This window comes from Brienomyrus brachyistius, chromosome 17 (assembly GCF_023856365.1).
Source record: "Brienomyrus brachyistius isolate T26 chromosome 17, BBRACH_0.4, whole genome shotgun sequence".
NCBI lineage: Eukaryota > Metazoa > Chordata > Actinopteri > Osteoglossiformes > Mormyridae > Brienomyrus > Brienomyrus brachyistius.
The window spans coordinates 889,717-914,663 of NC_064549.1; the positions used below are offsets into that span (position 1 = coordinate 889,717).

The following is a 24,947-nucleotide window of genomic DNA, read 5'->3' on the forward strand; positions in this document are numbered from 1 at the left end:
GTTGAATTTGATGCCACCCAAACAAGGCAGCCTGGTGCTTTTTGTCCAGATCAGAATGTGTCCCGAATAGGTCACGTCCATCACAGGAGGACGGCGTGTTGACAGACGGGCAGACATAGTGAGGTCTGAAGGTCAGTCAGCTGTCCTCAGTATGTGACATCATCAGGCAAAAAAAGTCACCAGTCACCTGCCTCGGGAGTGAGAGGCTGTGTCCTCAATCCTGCCTAAATCTAGATTCATTTAGTCTGGATTGGTGGGATACCTTCCACTCAGCCTTGCTGTATAACTTGCTCCTGTTGATTGACAGGATACTTTCTGGTCCGCCGTGTGGTATGTCTCGCTCCTGTTGATTGGTGGGATACCTTCCACTCAGCCTTGCTGTATAACTTGCTCCTGTTGATTGACAGGATACTTTCTGGTCCACCGTGTGGTATGTCTCGCTCCTGTTGATTGGTGGGATACCTTCCAGTCAGCTTTTGATGTGTATCTCGTTCCTCTGGATTGGTGGAATACCTTCATGTCAGTTTCGCTGTATATCCGGTTTCCTCGACGGCGTGCCTTTGGGAATGAGAATGTCATTCCATGAGGGCTGTCTGCTGCCTGTCTTGCTCTCGTCAGAACAGATTTGTGTCGTTACTTGTGGCTTTTAGAATCCACAGGGAGCTGGATGCTGTACGCCGTGGCTCACCTTCAGAGAACTGCCTTGTCAGCCCGGTATTGGGTTGCTTTAGAGGACGGCTAAATGCTGAGCAGAGATGCAGCTTTTAGATGCGGCTGATGGGCAGATTGCACAGCCCTTTGCCGAGGTGAACATTCGGCCCGTTTTTGCTCCATTCATTTTAAAGTGCTTCTCCAGTGAGATACGGGAACATTTAGTTTACGATACGTACAGGAAACCTGACTGCTGCCTTCATGCGGGTAATGTGGTCTGAAATAAGCGCTTAGCACACTGTTAACGCCTACTAACGTCTTGCTGACATCCAGCTGTTCTGCCAGTTGTAACTGGCATTTATAGGTCTTTTATTCACTGTGGATCATTTACTGCAGACCCTTAGATCCTGTGCTCCACACACCAAGCTAAAGGTGGCTGCAGGAATTGGGGATCTATATATGTGATCTTCATGAGCACCGCTCTTCTGATAGCTTATGCTTTCTTAATGGGGACATCACTGCAGAAGAAGGAACAATGGAGGATACTGTAAAGCATGATTTAAGAGGCCGGGAATCGCTCAAATTCTCTGGCGGATTCTGCTTTCCTGCGGTGGAAGAGTCATGTTTTACAAGCGGAGCGAAGTTCTTGCTGCGGAGTGGCTCCTGCCGGCCATGTGCCTTTTCCAAATGCGATGGAAAAACCAAAAAAAAAAAAAAGGAACTGGAACCAGGAAAATCCAGAGAAAGACATATGGGATGCGTTTGGATGGCCGTGCTGTTTTCACAGTCGTTTCAAGTTTTTTTCTGAAGCTTGAGGCTTATACTCGGGCCCTGCATCCTGGACCAGGCTGAGCCCCAGATGGGTCCAATCATCACCAGGCTTTGCCTTCAGGATGTGGACAGCAAGGGCTGGAGTGGCGCTTTGCGCACCCAGCTTGGAGATGCTGGAGGCTGTAGCTTATTTTCAGGGGGGACAGACAGGGCTAGATGCACCAGGTACTCCGATAAGACAGATGACACTCACCCGTCTCCAAAAACCGGCATTGTAATGAATTCTTGGTCCTGTTGTTGTTGGTGTTTCAGGTCCTGTTCAGTAGTGCGGGCTTTTTTAAACATGGGCTTGTGGTTTTGAACCACAGCATACCTTCCCTTACCCCAACGTGGGGGAGGTCCCCCGAGTCACAGAGAGCCCCCGTCGGGGTGTGCTTGTGGGATTTATGGCATGCCGTTCATGTTACACGGCACATAAATTAGTAGCAGCCGATGCTAACCACTGCATCGCTAAGAGAATGGGTCTCAGCGACCCGTCTGATGGGGTTTGGGGTTGTTGAGTTGGTATGTCACTATGTTATTCTGTAGGGTACCATCCGCATTTGCAGCTCGTTGCGGAACCTTCCGGTCTTCTTTCTTAGATTGATCTGGCTTGTTTCAAAATTGTAGCTGCTGCGTCACTGTTGAGAGACATTGGGTAATATTGCTGTAATTGTACATTAATGGCACTGGTGGTATTTTTATACAGAACATAAAATAACTTGTATGGGGCTTTTACAGGGAACCAGGATTTCCAGTGTTTACATTTTTACTTCTGGCACAGCTGGGAACAATTTAGGGATCCAGTCCCAGGGAATCTCTGCCTGGAACCCACAACCTCTTTAGGGGTGAAACCCCAAACACAGCCCTTCAGCAGCCAGATGTCAGGGTCAGAGTAGGACAACATCAAGGCCAGAGAACCCAGCAGAGGCCTCCAGTGACAGTGTCAACATGGCCGTGCGCAGTGACAGTGTAAACAGAAATGTGTGCAGTGACAGTATCATCACATCCGTGCGCAGTGATAGAGTGTAAATACCGACAGATAAATGCAGTGACAGAGTGCAAATACAGATAGATAGATGCAGTGATGGACTGCAAGCACAGCTATATGTACAATGATAGTGTAAACACACATAATGGACGAGTGGACAAATGAAGTTACGGAAAGCTTTAAGTCTGGTTGGAAGTACAGAAACAAGAAGATCAGGTTAGCATAACAAGAAATAAAGCATTTTATAATATAATATACTATGGCAGCACGATCTTGGAAATGTTTCATATATTTCATATATAACCCGTCTCACAAACCAGACTTGGAGTGATTTAAACAGCAAGGATGAAGATGATTATGATGGTCTCGGAGATCACATGCAGCGCTAATGCAAAAGCAGCAGAGGTAAACTTTAAACAGATTTTTAACTGTGGGACATGTGCAGGGCACCTAGTCCAGTTTGAGTCCAAATGAACGTATACATGCAGGAGTAAATCGACTCCCGGTTGCGTTGTCTGGGTGTGTCAGTCCGACATCGAGAAATTCCTTTAAGTACGATTAGGCCTAACATGTTTACATTTTCTTTAAAAGTATGGTTTTAGTCGGACTGACGCAATAATTCTATTTTCTTAGTGTGCATGTGAACATGCAGCAACAGAGTGTAAGCACAGCTGTGTGCAGTGATGGAGCGTAAATACAGAGATAAATGCAGTGACATAGTGTAACTGCATGAGATCCACCTGTCTTGGTTCTGATCCTAAATATTCTTAGGAGTCGGTCTTCTAAGCTCTGTCAGTGGAGCTGAGGTGTTAGATTGTCCAAAACCTCAGATTGCCTAACATTTTACCATTTCATGCTCATTCCTTATAGCAAAACACATTTTACAAGCCTAGCAAAACAGGATGTTGTAATTGTGTTAAACGGGGTTTGTGTCATGCAGGGATGTGTCAGTGTGGAACAGCAGTATGTGTGCAGCCCTGCCGTCTGGGGGAGACATCTATGGGGGGGCGGGGGGTTGTTGGGTGGGTTACCTGTCATGGGGGCCCGGTTGCAGTGAATTTTGGGCCTTGGAATTATGCGCTGTGGGCCTGTGTGAACACGTGCGTCCCTCAGGCCTCCTTTATGTACATTTTCATATTTCGGCATTCTTCAAACATGCTCATGTGACCTCGTCTCCCAGCTCCTGCGAGCCACAGTGTACATGCGTTCTATAAATACAGCCGAGCTTTGAGCAGCGTAACGCGTCTCCAAGGGCACACGCTCACACGCCGCTGGAATCCGTAGAGTTTATATAGAAAAAACCTGCAAGTCTTGGACTGTTTTCTTCTGTTCTCCATTTTATTGCCTTGTGGAAGTTGTGAGTCATAATTAGATCAGGTTCTGCTCAGCTGACCCACGGGAAGATTCTTCTCGCTTTAATCTCCTCTCAGTCTCTCTGTTCAAACCGTATGTGCAAAGAGAGCCTATAATTTATATTAATTCCGCTAAGCGCCGGAGTTTCACCTGTAGGGAGCGGAACGCTGTGGGGTTTTTGGAGGGGAACAGAATCAGCAGGATGGTCCTGCAAAACGATCAGTGGCATAAATGCCGAATGTCACTTTCTCTGCCTATGGGGCATGTAAATTAGGCCGTTCTGTGCATTAACAAGACTTAGCTGCGGGGTCCAGAGCTTTTAGCCATTATTTCCGTTCTCATGACCCCTTAACGGCCCAGCCGATTAATATTGGATGTTAGAAGCTGCTATATTTCCAACTTCAATCGCAGAATAAGTGGGCAGTTAATGACACAAGACCTGTTAAAGACCTGGGTTTGACCAAAAGGTCAGTCCTAGCAGGAGCAGTAAACCGTAGCAGACTTAAATCAGGGATCCAGATGTTTAAAAAGTAACCCCCCCTGAGCTGGGTCAGCATTTTTCGCGAGGCGTGTTTATAACAATAATGAAACGTCCACTGGGATTTTCCTCGGCCTGTTTAGGGGCTTCCAGTGTGTGACATGTGGACCTGGCTGAAAGGTGTGATTCTTTCTGGCTGGTGACCTGTAGACTGGGAGGTGTGTGGACCCTCGAGCAAGGCCCTTAACCAGGAGCTGATTAACCCTATTTCTCAAACAAGTATGTACCATTGGATAAAACCCATCTGCTAAAAAAACATTAAACATATCTTTTACCAACAATGTCTTCACTGTCGCTTGATGTAATTGTGACTGATTGTAAGTGCAGTCACACCAGAATTCCAATTTTCTCTCCCACATGGCTGCTGTATATTGATGGTGATGAATGGGAAGTTCGGTGCTGATTTTATTTGGGTTTCTGACCACTAGGTCTGGAGCACAACTCCTGTGTTGGTCCAATGGCTGCTTGCTTTTTAAAGACATTTCTGCACGTCTCCCTGGTTAATGCGTTCTGCAGAACTTCGAATTGGCCTTTCATTCCATGGCTCTCCTTCAACTGGAAGTTGGGGTAAGTGCCCAAGTGTTTAGATGGATTATAAATACGGTTATTGTCACCGGGTGAGTCCTGAGAATGCTTGCCTTAGAGAGCACTATAATTATCCAAGAAACATGAAATCCTTTTCTCAGTAGAGCAATGACTCTGAGGTCTTTAGCTGAGGAAGAATAATTACACGAAAAATTCCAGTCTGCGGTGCACTGAGGGCCAGGCTGGATGCGGTTGAAGGTTTTAATTGCCCCAGCCTTGAGTCATTAAAATAATGGCTGTCTATACACACTCTTCAACAGCTCTGTACAACGCGACATCTGTAGCTTTGTAAGAGCATCTATTACAAATCACTCTTTTTTTTAGAAATTTTGCTTGTTTAAAAGATTATTTGATTCATGCGTGAAATCTCTTTCCAAATGTTGGTCAGAGGAATGGATAACAAACCCAAAACGGTTTGCTGCTTAACGGCATCGCTTCCCTCCTTTGGGAGTCCTTAGACTAGAAGACCGGCAGGCGTTGTTGTCAAAGAAATACGTCGGCCTGGAGTGGAAGGTCAGATCATTGTGGCTTGAGAAAACACTAAAGCGTGTCAGGTCAGACGGCTGAAATAAAGACACTACTTTCGGTTTAGACTCTGTGCCCTTGCTGTGCTGATCAGGGCCACCTTGGCTCACGTTGGATTTCAGGAAGAGAGACATGGACACTGGGGAAGGAGAAAGCAGGGAAGGAAAAGGAACATATTTGGAAGATGGTGGCACAGGAGGTAGTGCTCTCGTTCGGCAACCGGCGGGTTGCAGGTTCGAGCCCTGGTTCCTCCTGACCCCATCAAAGTGTCCGTGAGCAAGACACTGAACCCCAAATTGCTCCCGGTGAGCAGGTTGGCACCTTGCATGGCAGCCTCCGCCACCGGTGTGTGAATGAGTGTGTTGACGGGTGAATGTGAGGCATGAAATGTAAAGCGCTTTGAGTAGGAGTAGAAAAGCGCTATATTCAAATTCAGCATCATCCAGGTGCGTTTCCCCAACAAACAACAAATTTATTTTTATATAGCGCATTATCACAACATTACATTGTCTCGAAGTGCTTTACAGCATCCTCACCCAAAGCCCCCAGTGAGTAAGCCATTGGCGACCGTGGCTGCGACTCCGGCCGTTACTGGAAACCAGTGGTGTCGTGATTGGGGATGTGGAAGAAGGTGCAAGAGTGTTTTCAGTTTCAATCAACAAAACAGCAAGGTAAAGAAGCCGAAATGAAATTCCACATCCCAAAGCTGTAAGACACGCCGTCTTGGCAGCAGGGCCTCATGGGAGAATTCAGTAGCGCTAACGCTGGCAGAGTCTTCATGGAAAAATCCAGGATGGAATTCCCTCTAACACAGGCTCTGGTTTGCAGGAAGCTTTTTTATTCTTTATTTGGGAAGAGGAATCTGAGATTGTTCACGGCATTCGCGTCCTGGAGATGTCATTTCCCTTCAGTCCATCACCATTCTAAAGGCTTTTCTCTGTCATGGTCACAGTGGCGCCTCCCGGAGGAAGATACAGCAGCTGCAGGTTTAATCTGGCTCCCACCTTGTCGCTCTTGTGATGTTCGTTTTCTTTCATTAAGTCACACCCGGGTGAGATATGCAGACCAGCATTGCTCCTTCCTGCTCACAGGCCCTTCGGTTTTTGAGCTCTGTGAATGAGTCTGACATGCTGAGGGCTACAGAGGGGGTTCCCATGAGGCCTTAATTACCCCCCCGAATCAGTGGTTCAGGGTGGTTTGGACAGGCTATGTGACCCGCTCTCTGCAGCTGTTCCCCACACTTTGGTACAGTCTCCCGTCCACCATAAAGTCCTGCTCTGCTATTGATGACGTTAAATCTAAATTAAAGACCCACCTTTTCTCTCTTGCCATCAGCTCAGTTTAAGGGTCTCCTAGGGTTTTGTCAAGTCCGTTATTAAAGTTACGTTACATTTCATTTCAATCACTCTTAATGCATTTTAATCACCCTCATCTTTTTAATCTGTTGCTTATATTATCACATTCCCTTTCATTTCAATGTTCCTATTTGTTGCATGCACTTTTTCATGTTATTTAACATATATATTATATTTGACTGTGTTACTATGTCACTTTGGGTCAACTCCTATTAAATGACTTAACTTGGCTTCATGCAAATTTAAGCTGAATTTATTTCTTGCCTTTCTACCGCCATCTACTGGCCCCACGGGGGATATTTCAGACTGTTTATTTGTAGAGCCTCGTGTTCTCCCGTCCGCCCTCCCAGTATGGACTGGGATGTGATGGAGGAGGGAAATTTTGGGGATCTGGCTATTTTGCTGATCTTGACAGCTACCTTAAGTTCTCTGCAGTGGTGTGTGAGGCGCTATGGAACTGAATGAAACTCAGCCTTTCGATTTTTTAAGGCGTACAAACACAAGTCTACAATGCTAAAGAAAGGACACTGTAAAAAAATGTATTTACAGAAACAACACATGATTGATCTGTTTTTAATAGAAGCCCTAATGTTGTTTGTAAAATCGTTCTGTGGGCATTGAATAACTTATTGCCAAGCATGGTTCCCAGAATCATATATTTTATTTTATTTTTTTTTTTTACCATTTTCAATCCAGTATGTTGATCCCCTCCATTAAAAAAAACAGGTTCTGTAAAGCCTCTATATGAGGTTCCAGGTGGTGCGAGACACCTCGAGGATCTTGCAGCTTGAGAATCTCCACTACAAGCAATGCATAGCTACAGTGCCCTCTGCCTGTCATGAGAGGAACAGCATCTGCATTGACGTTATTGCTATTTTTCAATATACAAAAAAACAAACAAAGGGTAATTTATCAATTACATTGTATATGAATGTACTTTTAGAGTAATTAACATGATAGGTGTACAATAGTTTGACTTCTTTCCCAAAATCCTTATCTTTATAAGCCTCATACCAATAACTTCACTAAGAACAGATAAAGCAGTGATGTATAGGTTCCACAGCAGAGCTCGTCACAGAGACCTGATGTGGAGAACATGGGCTCCACGACAGAGCTCCTCAAGAGAGCTGATGTGGAGAACATGGGCTCCACGACAGAGCTTCTCACAGAGAGCATGAGCTCCATGACAGAGCTCCTCAAGAGAGCTGATGTGGAGAACAGCTTCACAGCAGAGCTTCTCACAGATAGCTGACGTGGAGAACATGGGCTCCACAGCAGAGATAATGTACAGAACTCTTTAAGGAAGTTCTGAGAACCCCGTGTTCTATTAATAAGCTGTAATTTGTTTATTGGACAGAATTACGATGGCTCCACCTAATATACTGAAGAATTTCTACTTTGTCCAGTCCTGTCTTACTGGCCCAGACTAATCAGGTTCCCATGAACACCATTTCTTGTTCTGCTCTCAGCATAAGAAAACTGGCAGTTCTGGTAGATTGTTTCAGTGTAAACATGAATCGGCTTGTCAACTTTTCCCACTTACATTATTACACACATCAGGCAGCACTCATATTCTATACAGTCTGCTCTCAGTCTCCATAAGTAAGACATACCAATGCAAATTAATCAACTAGTCAATCACGCAGTTCGAATATGCAGTTAATCAATAAATACATTAATCCCTGGACCCAGCGGTAAAATACCTCAGTAAGCTTGGTAACTCCGCACGAACGTGTACGACATCTCTCCAGCAGCCGTAAACCACGCCGTGGTAATGCGGAACATTAGGCAAAAGAGGGCAGCGAGGTAAACTACACGTCATTTCTTCGGTTTGATACGTATTTCGCCGACATTCACCGACCAGAATCTTTAATCAACAGTAAAAAAATACTGTTCGTATAGATTCATAAATAAATAGAAGGAATGATATTTATACATGTATACGTGACCCCGCATAGGGCATGTGGGTATGGAATATGGATGGATGGATAATTAAACATTTTTAAGTTAAAACTTTTTCTGCCCATTCATTTTTTACAAAGTGTAGTACAGCGGCAAAAACGGTTTTTGTGTTTATATAGAAAAACACAACTATATATTTATATACAACCTATAGATTATATATTCTAGCTAACAGGAAAAACACATTCTTTAGGTCTACTGTTTGTTTTTGTCACTAAATTAGGTTCTTAGGACTACTAAAATACCAACTTTTAAAAAACACGTAAAATTTGATATTTTTTTTCCAGAAAAAGTCAGAGAAAAACACTAAATTATTCGTATTAAAAACATGCAAAAACGAAAAAGGCAATAAAAGTAGCGCGCGTGCGAATTCACAGTATTACAGTGCCATCTTTTGGCAAATGTTGTAACTGCATACTTGTTGATTTCGGTTTTTGGGTTATTGTCATTGGGCGCTTTGTAAATCCAATACAAATAAGCACAACTTGCCTACTGTAAAATCTAAAATGCATATATGTGTAAATGCATATATAAAATGTAGATCCAGACTGATCATGTGACCATATTGGGTGGATTGTTAGGTTTGCACAAACCGTTCCATACTCTCTTTGGCCTGGTGCTGAACTCTCCATCACACGTTCAGTTGTGTACTTGGTGTCCCACTGACAGTGGACCCATTTGTGCCTTTGTTACCTGCCCCCTCGTTAACCTCGTGTGGATTCCCCGTGTTTACCAGCTGTTTCCTGTTGCTGTCATTGGTTCAGTGTATTTACCTCCGTGTTTAAGTGTGTCTCCCCAGTCCGGTCATTGTAAAGTCAATACGTCTTTGCTTATGTATTCCTACCCTTTTGATTAAACCCCGTGTTCCCCGATTTCCTGAATGCCGCGCCTCTGTCTCCGCTCCGCGTCCCCCATACTGCACGACAGATGGCGGTATGTGTTAATGTTTTCTGTGCCCAGAGTAAATACGATAATTGGCCCTTATTCATCTCATAAACATTGCGCACTGCCTAGTGACCACAAACCAGTGTTATTTTCGTTAACGAAATTTTGCGTCATGTTTATCAACGACCTTTATTTTCAGACTAAAACGAGACGATAACTAAATAAAAATGATTTCGCGAGGCCTAAGACTATGACGAAGTACAATGACACTTTCATCAAAGAATAAAAACGAGACGAAAATGTTTGCCGGAGACGAGATATAATCAGACCTAATGTATATAAAGGGGTATTCAACTACAATTAAAGAGATCCAGTTAGAGAAAATGTCTCGAAGCAAAGGTCCGGAAGATCGTAATGTCTAACTATTTAGTGTGATATACAAGTTGTATCGACATTGCATGTAATCAAAACCTGACTGTAAAATTAAATAATTCAGTGCAATGGGACATTCTAAAATGCTTAATGTGAAAAGGCTTAATATGGTTTAATGTACCAAAATAGCGACCAATAATCACCAAATTTCTCACACATACATTTCGTCATAAAGACTTTCACCTGACCAAAAAAAAAAAATCAAATCGAAAATGCTACGAATATGGACTTTATCCTACGTTTCAAATCTTCACTTTTCACCTTAAGCCCTTTCCTTATAATGGGCGTCAATGGAGGGGAAAATGCTTAAGATAAAGTCCATTTTCGTAACAATTTCGATTTTATTTTTTGTCAGGTGAAAGTATTTATGACCAGATATATGTGTGAGAAATTTGGTGATTTTTGGTGCCTGTTTTGGTACATTGAGTTACGTTAAGCCTTTTCACATTAAGCGCGTTTTATAATGTCCCGATATGGATGTTCTCATTTACTAGTTTTAAAGGGACATTTTAAAAGTAGGGCTGCATTTCAAAATAAGAGAAAATAAAACCTGATAATTGTGCACGTTTAAATAAAGTGCTTAAGCCGTAAAACCCTACTAATTATTGGTTTCGATAATCCCACACAGGTAATAAAATTAAAGTCTCGTTTTAATATAAATACATACAAACTTATCACTTCGATCGCTATTAGAGTAGGATATGGGCGGTCTTATTATTTCGAAAATGTGACATGTTTTTCTCATATTAGCTTTCTATTTGTCGGAGTAAAAACGCAAACGGAATGACGAGCCGTTTCGGGCGAAAACAGCGCATTTTACTTTTCATTTCAAATAAAACGAGGGGTTGCCAACTTCGGCCAGCTGGAAGCGGAGATTTCCAATTCAAGATGTCTGCACACGTATGTAACAGTTCTTACCTTGTAAATAGTCTGCTTTTGTATTTAACTGTGTAAATACACTGGTGATGTAGCTAATTTTTAGTTTATAATGGAACAATATAGATTTGCCGTAAGATTTCCTGCGTGAGTCTGAAAGCGTGAGTGTCATGCCAGATGATTGAGATTTGGCAACCCTAAAAACGAACTACAATAAAAACGCCAAGATAATCCACGTTAGGGGGGGACACTGAGCTACTTCAGATTTTACAAACTGCATTAAAATCGAAAGGCTCCTGTGCTTGACTAAATCGTTCAGTTCTTGTGCTTTGACTGGTTTGTTTCCTTGATTGAAAGATTCATGCAGCTGTTTCACATTAACATTAGTAATACGTGCATGATTATTGGAGACTGACCAATCAGCAAACAGCATGAACTCGGTGATTAAGTGAAATCTATGTGCTTTAATTTAAATGGTAGTTTACAAATCCTATCCTAGCTCAAAGTGTCCTCCCTGACATGGATTATCTAGTCACCTTAGTTTCACCTGAGTTGATTTATATAACAAATAACATACTTTATACCAGGGGTCACCAACATGGTGCGCGCGGACACCAGGACGCCCCCAAGCACCACATGAGTCGCCCGCGGACTAAAAATAGCATAACTCACCAGTCAGCAGCGTCCAACACTTAATTTTATCCTGTTGCTATTCTTTTTTAATCATATTTGCATTTATATAGATTTAAAAAATTGAAATATCTAAAAAAAACAACATTTAAAACGTGTGTATTATACATGATTTAAGAAGAGTGTATCAAACTGGTAGCCTCTCGTATGGCTCAGTATACCATGAAGTAGCTCTCAGTTTCAGAAAGGTTGGAGACCCGTGCTTTATACAGTTGTTAAAAAGCGGAAACTTAAACGAACATGAAATCGCCTGAATGAGCGGAGAGTTGATTTTTGGCTCTATACTCTAATGGAATTGTAGCCTTGGGGTAATTATTTTGATGCTGGAAATGCTAAAATGGTTGCACCTTCTACTACTGATAACGAGTTGAGAAGAATGTTCAATGTTTGGAATTTTTTTTCTTGATAATGGGTATAAATCCCTGATCCCATTATTGGTCTTTTTCTTTGAACATATTTGAGAATTTCAGGTGAAACATTTAACAGCGAACAATAGCAAATAAAAATGTTAAATATTTATTTTTATATTACTATTTTAATATTCAGTGAGAGCAGGCCTGGTGGCATTATAGCTGATGCTCTTTTTCCTTGAGGGGATTTTATTTTTGCATTAATAGCACTACTGATTTTACAGCACTCAGTTTCCGGGTAAATAAACACATGTTTGTGTTCAAATAAGAGTGAAATCTGTGTCTGTGTGTACTGCACAGTCAGACCTTAACACCATTCCTTAGCATGGGTTACATTTCATCTTGGTGAACATAATGACTTTCAGAAATCGAAGGGAAACGTTAAACACTACACTTTTGATTTTAGTGGACTAAATCAACTGTAGGTTTAGTCGACTGTAATCTTGATATTTAGTCAACTAAACCCTAGACTAAAACAATTTAGATGACTAAATTATGACAAACTAAATTACATTTTAGTCAAAAGACTGACTAAAACTAAATTAAAATTTGCTGTCAAAATTGACACTGCGACAAACGCAGACCACAGATGTGGTCGCGTAGATCGCTTGTATCTTTCCAGTTATTTCCATCGCAGCGTCTAACGGAGTCAGAATCTGCATATATTTTTAATTTGAGAGGAAAAATAGCAAACAAAGCGGCAAACCCTCCTCGTTTTACAAACCAAAAAGATTACGCGAATCAAGGAAGAAACCCACAGTATGCGAGACTAACAAAGAGCTAAATAACTTCACTAATGCGGCTCCTTCAGCCCTGCCTTGCCCGGAGGCGATTTCAGAGTCAGCATACTCCTCAAGGTTTTTACCGGCTGTCCACATCTTAACGAATGATTCTTCTTGTTTGATTCTTCACGCAAAAAAAGCCGCCTTCCTCATCTTCATTTGAAAGCACATGTCCCTGTATGATGGAAGTGTGGTGACAATGTGCACGTCCTTGGAGATGCGCGTGACCCGATACCTGTACCTCTGATCCACTTTCTGACCTATATGCGCTGCCTCATCTGCTACTACAGAAGAGAGCAACAGAACAAGCAAACTTCCCTGTAAGGATTTACCACCCAATTCAATTTTAATGATGATGGATTAGCTTTAATCACATTAGACTTTTAGCTGGACTCCCTGAATGTCTACGCGTGTTTTTTTTTTTTTTTTTTTTTTAATCATTCTTGTTAACACAGAGTTAGGCTTTAATGTTTCGTTTTTTCTACAGTAATTGTGCTCTCTGGCAGTAAGGGAGGAGTGACATCAGAAATCAGCCGTATGCAGACCTGCCGAACATAATTGTTTGCGGTGGAACTAGCCTGGGGGGGGGGGTGATGTTTTTAAAGTGTCCCTTTCGATGAAATTACACTAATAAATAACACTCAAAAACAGACATAGAGTTCACAGTAACGAAACGATGCAGCCCCCTCGGCAGGCTGCTTTGAAAGCCAAGGTCTGTGTGGTATTTCTTGCAGGTGTGATCTCGGTATATTGTCTGTGCGATGGCATCCTGTATGTTTTAGGACGACGGAGTGTACCAAAACCTGCAGAGTTAACATCACTGTTACTAAATTTTAAAAATCCCGTTCTACCTGTTAAAATTATGTTTTCAGAAGGCGGGCTTACCTCCGTTTGAACGCAGAGGGGAGAGGAGAGGAGAGACGTCGGACAGGAAAAACCCTAAACTGCGAAAAAGTCGCTCTCTTCGACATAACGTCTTCCGCCGATCACCGCGGCTTAAAAGAGTTCCGATGATTTTCACTACGATCAGCTGACATTAACACATGCTTATATAGGCCTATTTCATTGGCTCCACGCCAAAATTAACACCAGATTACACTTTGCAGGCTTTAATGGCTTGTTAATAAATTGCGCTGATAGAGCGCTTCTTTGCCTTCGTATATAGCTGCGGTGTTTATATGCAAAATGAGATCAAAAGACATAATCCTACTAGCTGGACCGTTAATTGCCTACTACGTTTACATACCTATTCCGGATGAAATTGAAGAAAAATGGAAATTGATGATCACAGATTGTTTCTTCAGAAGCCTCATGCATCTGGTAGGTCTACAGATATACAGTAAATGTACAAGTTTGTGTGTCGGGTTGACAAGTCCCCCTGACTTTGAATGGATGTAATTTTAAAACGGAAATGTTTAATGCTGTTAGAGTTGTAATGTTTTTTTCACATTTAATGTGAATGACAAGCAGTTGCAGAGGTGCAACACCGGCGCCGTGGTCACGGGCGCGGACACTTTACTGTGACAGCAACATGCTATAGATCTTACGCCGAACACTGTAACCTATTAATAGACGGTATTAGGGAAACCGACGCTTTATTTTTAGAACATATAAATTAATGAATTAGACAGAAGTAGAAATAAAAATGCGCAATTAATAAATAAGCATGTAGCCGATTAAATAAAGAGGAAACCAGAGTTAGGGTACAAGAAGCTTGTATGAATAAATAATTAGTAATTAATTAGTTCAATAGATTATACTCGACTTAAGAAAAATATGTATCTATTCAATTTTCCATTTAAAAACCAAAGCTTCAACTCAACACGTCAACTTTGAGGGAGTTATTTTTTCTCAATGAATGTGATCTCTCTCTCTCTCACACACACACACACACACACACACACAGGGCCGGCCCGTGGCATAGGCAATATAGGCAAATGCTAAGGGCGCTATCCATCCAGGGGGCGCCACAAACGGAGGAAGAAAAAAGTGTAACATTCCACTATTCTTAAAAATAATTGGTATTAATGTGTCTAATATGAAACGAACCCCACATAAATTTACCTGCTTAGCAAAGCATATCAAGTAGTAATAATGATGATGATGATGATACGTATCTTTCCTATGAGGCCACCGCAGCCCCCCTTGTAAGTCCTCTCAATAACGAACACAAGTTGATCTCTGATCACGAGCATTTATTCGCGTATCCATCCGGTCGAGCATGCCGTGAGAACTAGATAAAATAAAGCACATAAATCATAAAATTAATCAGTAAAAACAGGCATTTCCCTAAAAATAACCAAATACAAAAATAAATACAGTTCGCTCACGTCATTAATGATTAACTTGCAAAATGGACATAAAATCTCGTACCTCATTGGCCGCGTTAATTCAAGAGGAGTTAAAGAAAGAAAACGTATGACTGTAGCTTATACAATAACTCCTATCCGCATGAATATTGACACTTGTAAATTAAAACACTTTCTCAGCCGCATAACCAGTGATACACTTAACTGAGCGGAACGAAAATGTTACCAACAAAACTGACCAGACCCCAAGCAACACGCAAGATTAGTTCCGCTATAGAAATACTAGAAAGATCCTTACAAACACATGCCTTTAATTATAATTATGTTAATTACTAAATTCTTCGTTTAAATCAAATAATGCTGCGATTTCAGTTATGTTTAAATTATTCGTCTATTTAAATTCATTAAATAAATTTAAAGCAGCATAACTGACCCTAATGGCAGTTACACCCCTCCTCCGTCTAATTAGCCTTTACCTTTACGGTCATTTTTTGATGTGTCAACAAGGCCGGTCAATTCAATAATTGACATAGGCGAGCGCCTAGAGCGCCAACATCTGAAGGGGTGCCGACCTGGCAGCCAATTTTACTTTGTCTTGGACGCAGGGAGCCGTCGGTGATGCTCGCCTATTGCGCCATATCGGTTACAACCGGTACTGCACACACACACACACACACACACACACACACACACACACACACACACACACACACACACACACACACACATGTAGGGTATACATATCCTTATGGGGCCCGTTCATTCATTTCTATGGGAAAAATGCTAACGCTAACTATGACAACCTTAACCCCCACCCTGCTCTAACAATAACCACAAGTAACCAAGCAAAATACAAGAGTTTTTAGTTTTTTTCATAGCAGTCACAGATTTTTATAAAATAGACTTTTCTCTTATTTGCAGTTTCCTGGTCCCCATAAGGGAAAAAATGGATATTTATCACTTTATGGGGACACCACTTCTGCCATGTAGCTGTATAGCTGAGATCATATACTAATTTTCTCTCTTGTCTCATTTTTCTCCGTCCAGGCAGAATTGAGTGAACTTCTAGGTTTGACAGACTATATGAGGGTGATGATGCTCATTACTGTGCTGGAACAGACGGTGCCTGTGTCCGACAAGCATGTACGTGTTACAGAGGAGGTATTTGATGGGGTGCAGGTGATTGTATATGAGCCAAGCCAGCAGAGCGGCAATGGAGAGCTGAGGAGAGCAGTGATCTACTTACATGGGGGAGGCTGGTGTCTGGGTAGTGCCAGTGAGTACCCCCTCTACCTTGCTACTGTGTGGAGGAATGGAGGGGGGCATTTTTCCTATATGAGAGATTATTTGTGTGCATGTGTGTGTCTGTCAGTCTGTCCCTCTGTTTGTCACTAAGTGACTTCCTGTTTAATCGAAAACTGTTCTATTGAAAACATCCTTTTAAAAATGAAATGCTTCAAGTTCAGTTGGGAATTGTGTCAAAGTGAGAGTTAATGCAAAGCTCGTGTGTGTGTGTGTGTGACACAGAGAGCAGGACAGACTGAGTACGTGCTTGGTTACTGCTCTGTCCCCTTCTGCAGGGATGGGACCCTATGATCTTCTCTCGAGGCAGACGGTCCAGGAGCTCAACGCCGTCGTGGTTTCCGTGGAGTAAGATTTCTCACAGTCTTTCACCTTGAAAATGCACTGATCCACTAAACGCTGTGAGGTGTAACTCAAATGGAGTCAATAGCATAAAGGTGTGTTTTAGTTTGGTTTTAAAGCAGGGGGTCGTCTAGGCTGGAAGCGAGTAGCTGCAGCAGTAATCGCATCCTGGGTCTGAGGGAGCGCCCCCCCCCCCGATGCAGTGACCCCTCCCACGCGGTATATCTCAGCACGGAGATAGTCTCGGCTGGCCTTCATTACAGAGCCTTTCTCTTTGTGTGTGAGTTTCAGCTAGCCGCCCTGCTAATGCTAACGATGCTGGCTTTGAGTTGGGCAGCCAGTCAAACGGGTCCAGTGTGTTTCCACTGCGGAGGACACTGGGGGGGGGGAGTGACCCGTCCCCACTCTTCTGCTTTGAATACTTGTGTTTCTTGCGTAATGTTTTCGGAACAGCTGCTGACTTTCGGTAAAAGCCCTGCAGTGCACAGGAGACCCACATGTCAGGAGGGTGGTGTGTGACTTCGTGAGTCAGGATGCCATGCCCATTATCAGAATGTTGCCTGTTCAAATCCCAGGGTTGGCATAGTGATTTCTTTGTTGGGCCCCTGAGCTAGACCTTTAACCCTCAATTGCTCGATGTCTGGCTGACCCTGCTTGGTACGTTGCTTTATACAGAAACATTTGCTAAGTAAACAGATTATAAAAAGTAAATTCTGCGTGACAGAGATGTTTGGCATTAATTACTCACCGTTTGAGGGCAGATCTGGCATACAGGAGTCTGCTGTGGTCCAGCTCAGTGCTTTAGCCCGTGTTAGGTGTGTGTTTGGTTCGCAGCATGCATGACAAAGGAACGGATCGTTGACATTGTTTGGAACAGGGACAATCAGTCCCTTCCTCAAGGGCCCAGTGCAGAAATCAACAACAACAACAACAACAAATTTATTTTTATATAGCGCATTATCACAACATTACATTGTCTCAAAGCGCTTTACAGTATCCTCACCCAAAGCCCCCAGTGAGTAAGCCATAGGCGTCAGTGGCAAGGAAAAACTCCCTAGAAGGAAGAAACCTTGAGAGGGACTAGACTCAAAGGGGAAGCCCATCCTCCAGGGGCCGGCAGGGATAGTCAAATAGAGAGAGGAGAGCAAGGAAGATAAGCCAATGCCGAAGCCGAGTCTTCTTCCAATTGCCAGGCAACTAGAGGTAAGGCAGCGGGTCATACATGGAAGATCAGAACGGCGAGCTGGATGCAGGGACGTCACTGGTGGTGGTCGGGTGTGCTGGATATCTTGATAGATTGAGGTCTCCAGGCATCACCCCCAGGAGGAGTAGGGGAAATAAAATGTACAATTAGGCATAGTAGAGGAGGCTATTGGCAGTGCTAAAAGCTAGGTGAGTACAATATGAAGTGCAATCTGCAAGCTCCGGCAGATATGGCTCACTCTGCTGACGTTGGTTATTTCAGCTGGTGTCATTCTGATGTCAGGCACAGTGTCCTCATCTCAAAATGCATTTTATTAAAACTGAGTTATGACTGAAATTGGGTCTCTTAGGCTCTGTTTTATGTTGTGACAAAATATCATAGTTCATCTGTGCTCAGTTTTGAAAAAAAAAAAAAAAACCCTAATGAACATGCCGGTGGACAGTGTAGAAGCTCAGAGGTCCTTTCAGTGCCAGTGCAGTTACTCTGTTTGATCTTTGGGGGGCACTCCCCTTCACTTACTGTCATGTGCTAAAATCAGTGTCGTCCCCCCGCCCCCCTGCAGGTATCGACTGGCGCCCCCATACCATTTCCCCATCCCCTTCCTGGATGTGTACCGGGTGGTGAAGCACTTCCTCCAGGGACCCGTCTTGGCCCACTACAGGGTAGACGCAGGACGCGTGGCCGTGTCAGGGGACAGCGCTGGTGGTAACTTGGCGGCGGCCATCACACAGCAGGTACTGCCGCTTCCATCCACTTTCAAGCCCTTCCCTTTGCTCATATTCGGCCTCCTCTGCCCTCTTCATCCTCCTCTTCAGCCACTTCCTCTTCTGGCAAGAAGTTCACCCTGCTGATGGCATTTGTGCACGTGCATGCACGTGTATACGGTTGCAGCTGCAGCAGGATGCGGAGCAGCCGGTGCAGTTGAAGGCGCAGGCCCTGCTCTACCCTGTGCTGCAGGTGCTGGACCTCAACACACCCTCCTACCAGCAGAACGAGCACATGCCCATTCTGCCTAAGAAGCTGATGGTGCGTTTCTGGAGCGAATACTTCACCAGCGACCGTACGCTGCTGCAGGCCATGCTGGCAAACTCGCACAACAGCCTGCAGTCTGGCCGGGTGCTCAAGTACGTTAACTGGACCGTCTTACTGCCGGAAGGTTTCCACAGGCCCTACAGCTACAGTGCCCCGTCTCTGGTGAACAGGGGGCCGTCCTACATGGGGACCGCCCTCACCGACCCGTGGGCGTCGCCCCTTCTGGTGCCCGACGCGGCCCTGCGGCCGCTGCCCAAGGCCTACGTACTGACCTCCGAGTATGACGTCCTGCGGGACGACGGCGTCATGTACGTCACGCGGTTGCGACAGGCCGGGGTGGACGTCACGCATCAGCACTACGCCTCAGGTTTCCACGGTGCCTTCATGTTCACCGTCTGGCCCACCGACTTCCAGATCGGACGGCGCATGGTGTGGAACTACATCCGCTGGCTTAAAGAGAACCTGTAGGCCCGGAAGTCACTCCTGCTCCTGTCCTCAAAGCTTTCTTACATTTGGGTTTCAGGCTTTGAGGGAAGGAATGTCACTCAGACCATGGCCTGTTTCAGCACGTAGGACCGAAGCACTACGAAGGACCCAGTGAATCGTATGGAGGCACCATTTTAATTAACCAAAGAACAATGGGAGTGATGGAATTGGGAAGGGATGAGATTTGTTTATAAGGCTCCTCTTCTACAGAAATGTCTAGAAGCAGCTGCACTTATAGATTTCAGGGACGGAGAGCGTCTTTGTAACTTTGTATCGTCAGCTTTAAGTCCGTTTCTGATCGAATGTCTTTTACCTCAAGGGAATATAGGAAGTTGTGGGACATCGATTCTTCATATTTTCACACTTTGGAAGACAGGCAGTGCGTCGGTATATCTGCAGTAAAGCTGTGGACTCGTGCAATGCGAGATGATGGCAGGCGGGGGGGGGTCCCTGCAGCCTGCAGAATGTGCATGTTTTTGGGGGGACGGGGGTGTTGTTGGTTAACAGATCACGTGTGTTAAACTTGCACGGGACCAGCTACGGTTATACCTTCCTCACCACGAGATTTCCGGTTTGCCTGGCACTACGGAAGAGGCTGCGAGGGACAGTGAGGCCGACCTGAGGAGGAGAGCCACTGATCCCTGGAGGCCAGGAATGCACTAGTCATGAATCAGCCCCAAATCGAGCAAAAGCTGTTGGCCAGCAATCGGCGCCAAGTCACTCCGTTCACTCCTCAGTCACACTTAAAGCGCAGCTCTCCATCCTTCTGTTCCTCTTTATTCAATGGCGACATGTGACATTCGGAGGTAATAAATTCTGGCTGCTTTCATCACTTTCTGTGGTTTGGCGATGTTTGTCCTGGAAGGCCGAGAGCAGCAGCAGAGATCCAGTCGGAGCCAGGATAGCTGCCAGGATCTCTGCTGATGTTTGTTGTGTAGTATTAACTTTTAATGACTTTAATGGGCTGCTTCAAATTAAGACAAAACGGATAGGAGATCAGATATGGTCCCAGAGGCTTTGGGTTTAATCATTGTACGGCACGTTTGTGTCTCTCTGTTGAGGAGCACTGGGATGGAGATGCTGCCAGATGGTGGCTGAGGAGCACTGAGATAGAGATGGTCTCTGAGGGGCACTGATATTCATGATGATGCTAATGATAACCTTTTATTTCGACACAACCAATATATACACATACATATATACACACATACCTGCTTATATAGGTACATACACACACACACACACACACACACACGTGTGCCGCAGACAAAATAAACAAAATCTTAACATAAAATGAAAGAAACAAAATACTGAAATAGTGATGGTGATTGAGGAACACTGGATTTGAGATGGTGGGTGAGGACCACTGAGATAGATCTGGTCTCTCAGGAGCACTGAGTTGGAGATGAGGGTTATTTTTCTTGTAAAGCATAAAGAAAATACCAAAGCCATGTCTCCTATCTCTGACAGGAAATGATAAAGTAATTGTGCTATAGCCTCCACACCAAGCAGGAAATAGCTGTGCATATTGAAAGATTACGACCAAATCTCCTGAAAGATGCCCTGCCCACGACCTTTAGGCAGTGCAATGTGTGGCTGTGTGCATGTGCGTGAACACATTACATAGGTCTGTGTGTCTGTGAGCTCAAGCCAATAAGAAGCTCCTTAAATTAGAAATGCGTGACAATAATCCTCTGCTGTTGCTGTTACAGACAGAGTCTCAATGGAGACAAGGTCTCAGATTCTGCGGTGCTGTCATGCATTGTGATTCCAGTTCAGATCCAGGAACTTTGTCTCCATTTTGTAAATAGCTGGAAACATCCGTAAGTAATGCAATCGCTTCCTAAAATGCCTGCAATAGGGAACTGGTTATGAGCCTCCATCATGTAGGGGCCCAGGGCACTGTGATGAGCCCCAAAGGAGCTCAGATCTGGGCCAGATCTTAGCATAAGATACACACTTTCTCGTTCCACATACCTTGGTACCTGCAGTGCTTTAGGTTTCCTGGGAAACCGGAAAAGAGAACATCAAGACACGCCCATGTCAGGTGTGATTAATTCCCGAATCTCCCAGAATGCTCCGGGCCCTGAAAGAGCAGGAAAGCTGGATAGTCACTCTGGACAGACAAAACTCTTGACTTTTTCATACGTATTGCATCAGAAAGGATGTCCAGCAGTCAGAATTAAATGAAATTATTTGTAGAAAAATGACAAACCATTCCTTTAATCTGAAGTAAGACGTCGATAGAGAATAAATAGGAAGATTGCTTTGAGTATTAACAACACCAAAAGACAGGTAATTGTTTGGTAACTGAATTGGAGGATGACCTGACCTGGAGTGTGAACACCAAGGAGCTGCTGAAGAAGGTGCAGCAGAGATGTCCTCAGACGCGAAAGCTCTCCATTGGCTCATCAGGGCAGCAGAGAAAACATTCAGGTGCCCTCTCCCCACACTGTAACAAAGTTACACCTCCTGATGCCGAAAAAAAGCTACGGACATTTCACATGATTCATCACATCCCGGTCATTGTCTCTTTCGGCTTTTGCCATCAGGAAAGAGATACAGAACAATGAAAATCAGGACAAACCAACTATACAAAAGCAATCATGAACTCAAAACAGAACTATTCATTTTTATATTAATAAGTGCGATTATATATCCACACAATTTGTATAGTCAGTGCAATTGTATAGGCAATTTTGTATATTTTGTAAATACAGTGGTACATAAATGTAACATTTGTTCATTCGTTCCCAGACTGGTGCTCCTCAAGAGTACAGAAAATGATACCCTCAATTTTCCTTTATCAATATTAATTAAGCTCTCCTTAATTCCTTAATTAATTAACTTCTCTGCACTGGCAGCACTAATAGGGGCTTATTATTTAAATGGCAGTGTGCTTTGTGCAGTGCTTTGTGCAGTGGGCTCTCCACTGTGTTGACTGTTGGCCATTTTGGATGCACTGCTTCTGAGAAATTTGCCCTTTAATACCCGAAAGACACATGATGCTTTAGAAATATATCTGCGACAACAACCGTGGTTCGCTTGCCACTTCGACAACGGCAGGGTCTTTCTTGGAACACGGGTCAGTTGTTTTTTTCATTCTCCAGTCGCCTCACCCTCGTTATGGTTAAGTTGTCCTCTCATCCAGCTCTGCGCCCAGGTACACATGCAGCCTGAATGCTGCAGCTTTGCCGCCCTCTGCTGCTGCACGATGCAGTTTTCCCGTATCAAAATCGGTCCCATTTTATAAATGAAACTGTCTGTCGGTTTGTGTTATTTATATGTGGTGAAATTCTTAAATAACATTTCATGTTCCAAAAGTTGAGCACAAGCAGTCAGACGAACTGGCCTTTTAAACAAATTGAACTTGTTCCTTTTCTTCTCTTTAACGTGTAGGGCAACAGTTCTAAATCCTTCCAGTTTGATCTTCCGTTACACCAGTAAGGATGTTTACTGGTGGAGCTGGATCCACCATCCTCAGTGAGGTTCTGATAATTAAATAGTTAGTGGCCTCTTCCTCCGCCTTGAAATCCTTAAAATAGCACTCCCCCCCTGCCCCCCACCCCGCCCCCCCCCCCCGGCACTGTGGGCTCAGCTCAGGTTTCAGTGAAAGTGACCCAGCCACCACCTTTGGCCGCGCACTTTTGACAGGGTCTGTAAACATCCGACAGGTGCAGCTGGCCACCTGATTCCCATGGGGCATGGGCTGGGCTCAGGGGGGTCCCTGGGCCTGACAGGTGCAGCCTCAGACAGGTGCAAACGCACACGCGTGTGCAGACGACGTGTCACTCCCCTGGCATGTGTACTACCGCTCTACCGAATTATTTTCTGCCGTTTTATTTTCACTGTTTGCCTCAACATGCACAGCTTTCCACACCCAAGAAAGGGGATCTCTAGTTTCAATCATAAACTCTTAATTCTTAATTTAACTGAAAAAACACTTTGGATGCAAATGTAATGTAGGCTCTGGCCAGTAGAGGGCAGTATGGTTCAGACAATCAGATGACTCTTGCTACTTGTTTACATTGTGCTCTTGTATTATTTCCAATATTATATATATTTTCAAACCTTTAGGTGTATAGGGTGCTTTTTTGGTCTACCTGCTGATTGATTTCAGAGGCAACACCAAAAGTAACCTCCTCAGGTCACGCGATCTGTTCTGTGCGCTTGAAGGGGCCGCTGGTAAAGGTAGTAATTAGAAGCGAGACAGTAGGATGCAGTTGTGCTGCGTCTGCGTTCCCTATGGATTTCTCCAGCAGCAGTGCAAGCTCCGGTTCCTCGGAAACTGCGGCCGTGTGTTCCTGCGGTGAGCGGTCATCGTTTCTCCTTCCGAAGCCCCGTGCGCCACGGCCTGTGGCGGAAACCCGGCCGTCACGATGAGTGCAGAAGACGCCGGAACCCCAGGAGCTGCCGCGGTGCCGAATTCCGGCGGATGGAGAGGAAGGGCTTCTGGGCGCCATGCGGGAGGCCAACGGACAAGAAGCAAGATGGGAGATGCGACAGTTCCGCTGAAGGCCCAGTTGCGACGGCACTGGAGGCCTGAGCAAATCAGGTAATGGATCTACAGGCCCAAGACGTGAAAAAATGCTGATGTGGGCGTGGCCTTCCGTGGTGACGGCTACAGAAGGGGCGGAGTCTTTTCAGTTTGAGTTCCTCCATCCAACTGAGCACCTACACCTGAGTTATGTTCCCTCCGATTTGTGAAGATGACAGACATGTACGGAATGACTCCTACGTTCCTGATTTATGTATCTATCAGCGTTGTACTGCACTTGGGTGCTACAATGCCTGTTTGCTAGCTTGACCGAGGCTCAGAGAGGCTGGCAGCTGGGTCCACTGAGTAGGAGGAACAGGCTGGACCTTCCTGTGAGGTCAGAACATCCCACTCTGTCTATACTGGCTGCTCGTTTCAGTACAGCTTTAAGCTGCAGGTTTCATACTGCGCGACGCTGTTACTTGAGCCGTTCTGGCTCAAAGGTACAACTGCAGTGTCCTGGTTGTGGACTAAGTGATACACCACCTGCTGCCTAGTTCACCTGACACCACGGTGCCTCCGGTCCCCCCTTGTGGTGAGAGACGCGGGCCACGCCCCCCTGGGCCAGCACCACACCAGCACTGGAATTTGGGTGCTTATTAAATCTATAAATAGAGTTGGTACTGTGGCTGCAGTTCAGCTGCAGGCTGGAAACGAGACCCCCAATTCCGCAGAGTGCGTGAAGTGGCGGCAACTGAAATCTGGCTTTTTCACAGGGGAAATGTTTTAGCACGTGACATGCGTGTGCTATTCCGACAGGCCTGAGACGGCTCTCGTCGGGAAAGAGATCGCCAGCCCGTTTTCCCGCCTTGTAAAAGAAAGCCTATTTTAGCCATTTCTTTCGCCCTACTTATGGGATGACACAGTCAGTCAGTTATGCCAGGCTGATT

At 44.5% G+C, this 24,947-nt stretch overlaps 1 protein-coding gene and 2 long non-coding RNA genes across 3 annotated transcripts; 1 reads left to right on the forward strand and 2 right to left on the reverse strand.

Moving 5' to 3' along the window:
- Window positions 1-13,217: 13,217 nt before the first annotated feature.
- LOC125711489 (uncharacterized) lies at window positions 13,218-15,605 on the reverse strand. Its single transcript, XR_007383026.1, has 4 exons — window positions 15,219-15,605; window positions 14,910-15,078; window positions 14,092-14,171; window positions 13,218-13,840 (listed from the first exon to the last, which is right to left on the reverse strand). It is a non-coding gene; the product is annotated as an uncharacterized LOC125711489 (long non-coding RNA).
- Window positions 13,935-20,352, forward strand: aadac (arylacetamide deacetylase). The gene is made up of 5 exons (XM_048980388.1): window positions 13,935-14,165; window positions 16,202-16,430; window positions 16,735-16,804; window positions 18,565-18,736; window positions 18,894-20,352. The coding sequence occupies exons 1-5, from the start codon at window positions 14,031-14,033 to the stop codon at window positions 19,500-19,502; spliced, it is 1,215 nt and encodes a 404-aa protein (XP_048836345.1). The 5' UTR covers window positions 13,935-14,030; the 3' UTR covers window positions 19,503-20,352.
- A 767-nt stretch (window positions 20,353-21,119) lies between these two features.
- LOC125711490 (uncharacterized) lies at window positions 21,120-23,006 on the reverse strand. Its single transcript, XR_007383027.1, has 3 exons — window positions 22,640-23,006; window positions 21,853-21,972; window positions 21,120-21,606 (listed from the first exon to the last, which is right to left on the reverse strand). It is a non-coding gene; the product is annotated as an uncharacterized LOC125711490 (long non-coding RNA).
- Between the last annotated feature and the right edge of the window lie 1,941 nt (window positions 23,007-24,947).

Bases quoted from the DNA above. Each gene is read 5' to 3' on its own strand.
- aadac (XM_048980388.1), top strand. From the start codon at position 14,031: ATGAGATCAAAAGACATAATCCTACTAGCTGGACCGTTAATTGCCTAC. The intron at 16,805-18,564 runs GTAAGATTTCTC...GCCCCCCTGCAG, and splicing joins GCCGTCGTGGTTTCCGTGGA to GTATCGACTGGCGCCCCCAT. The intron at 18,737-18,893 runs GTACTGCCGCTT...ATACGGTTGCAG, and splicing joins CGGCGGCCATCACACAGCAG to CTGCAGCAGGATGCGGAGCA.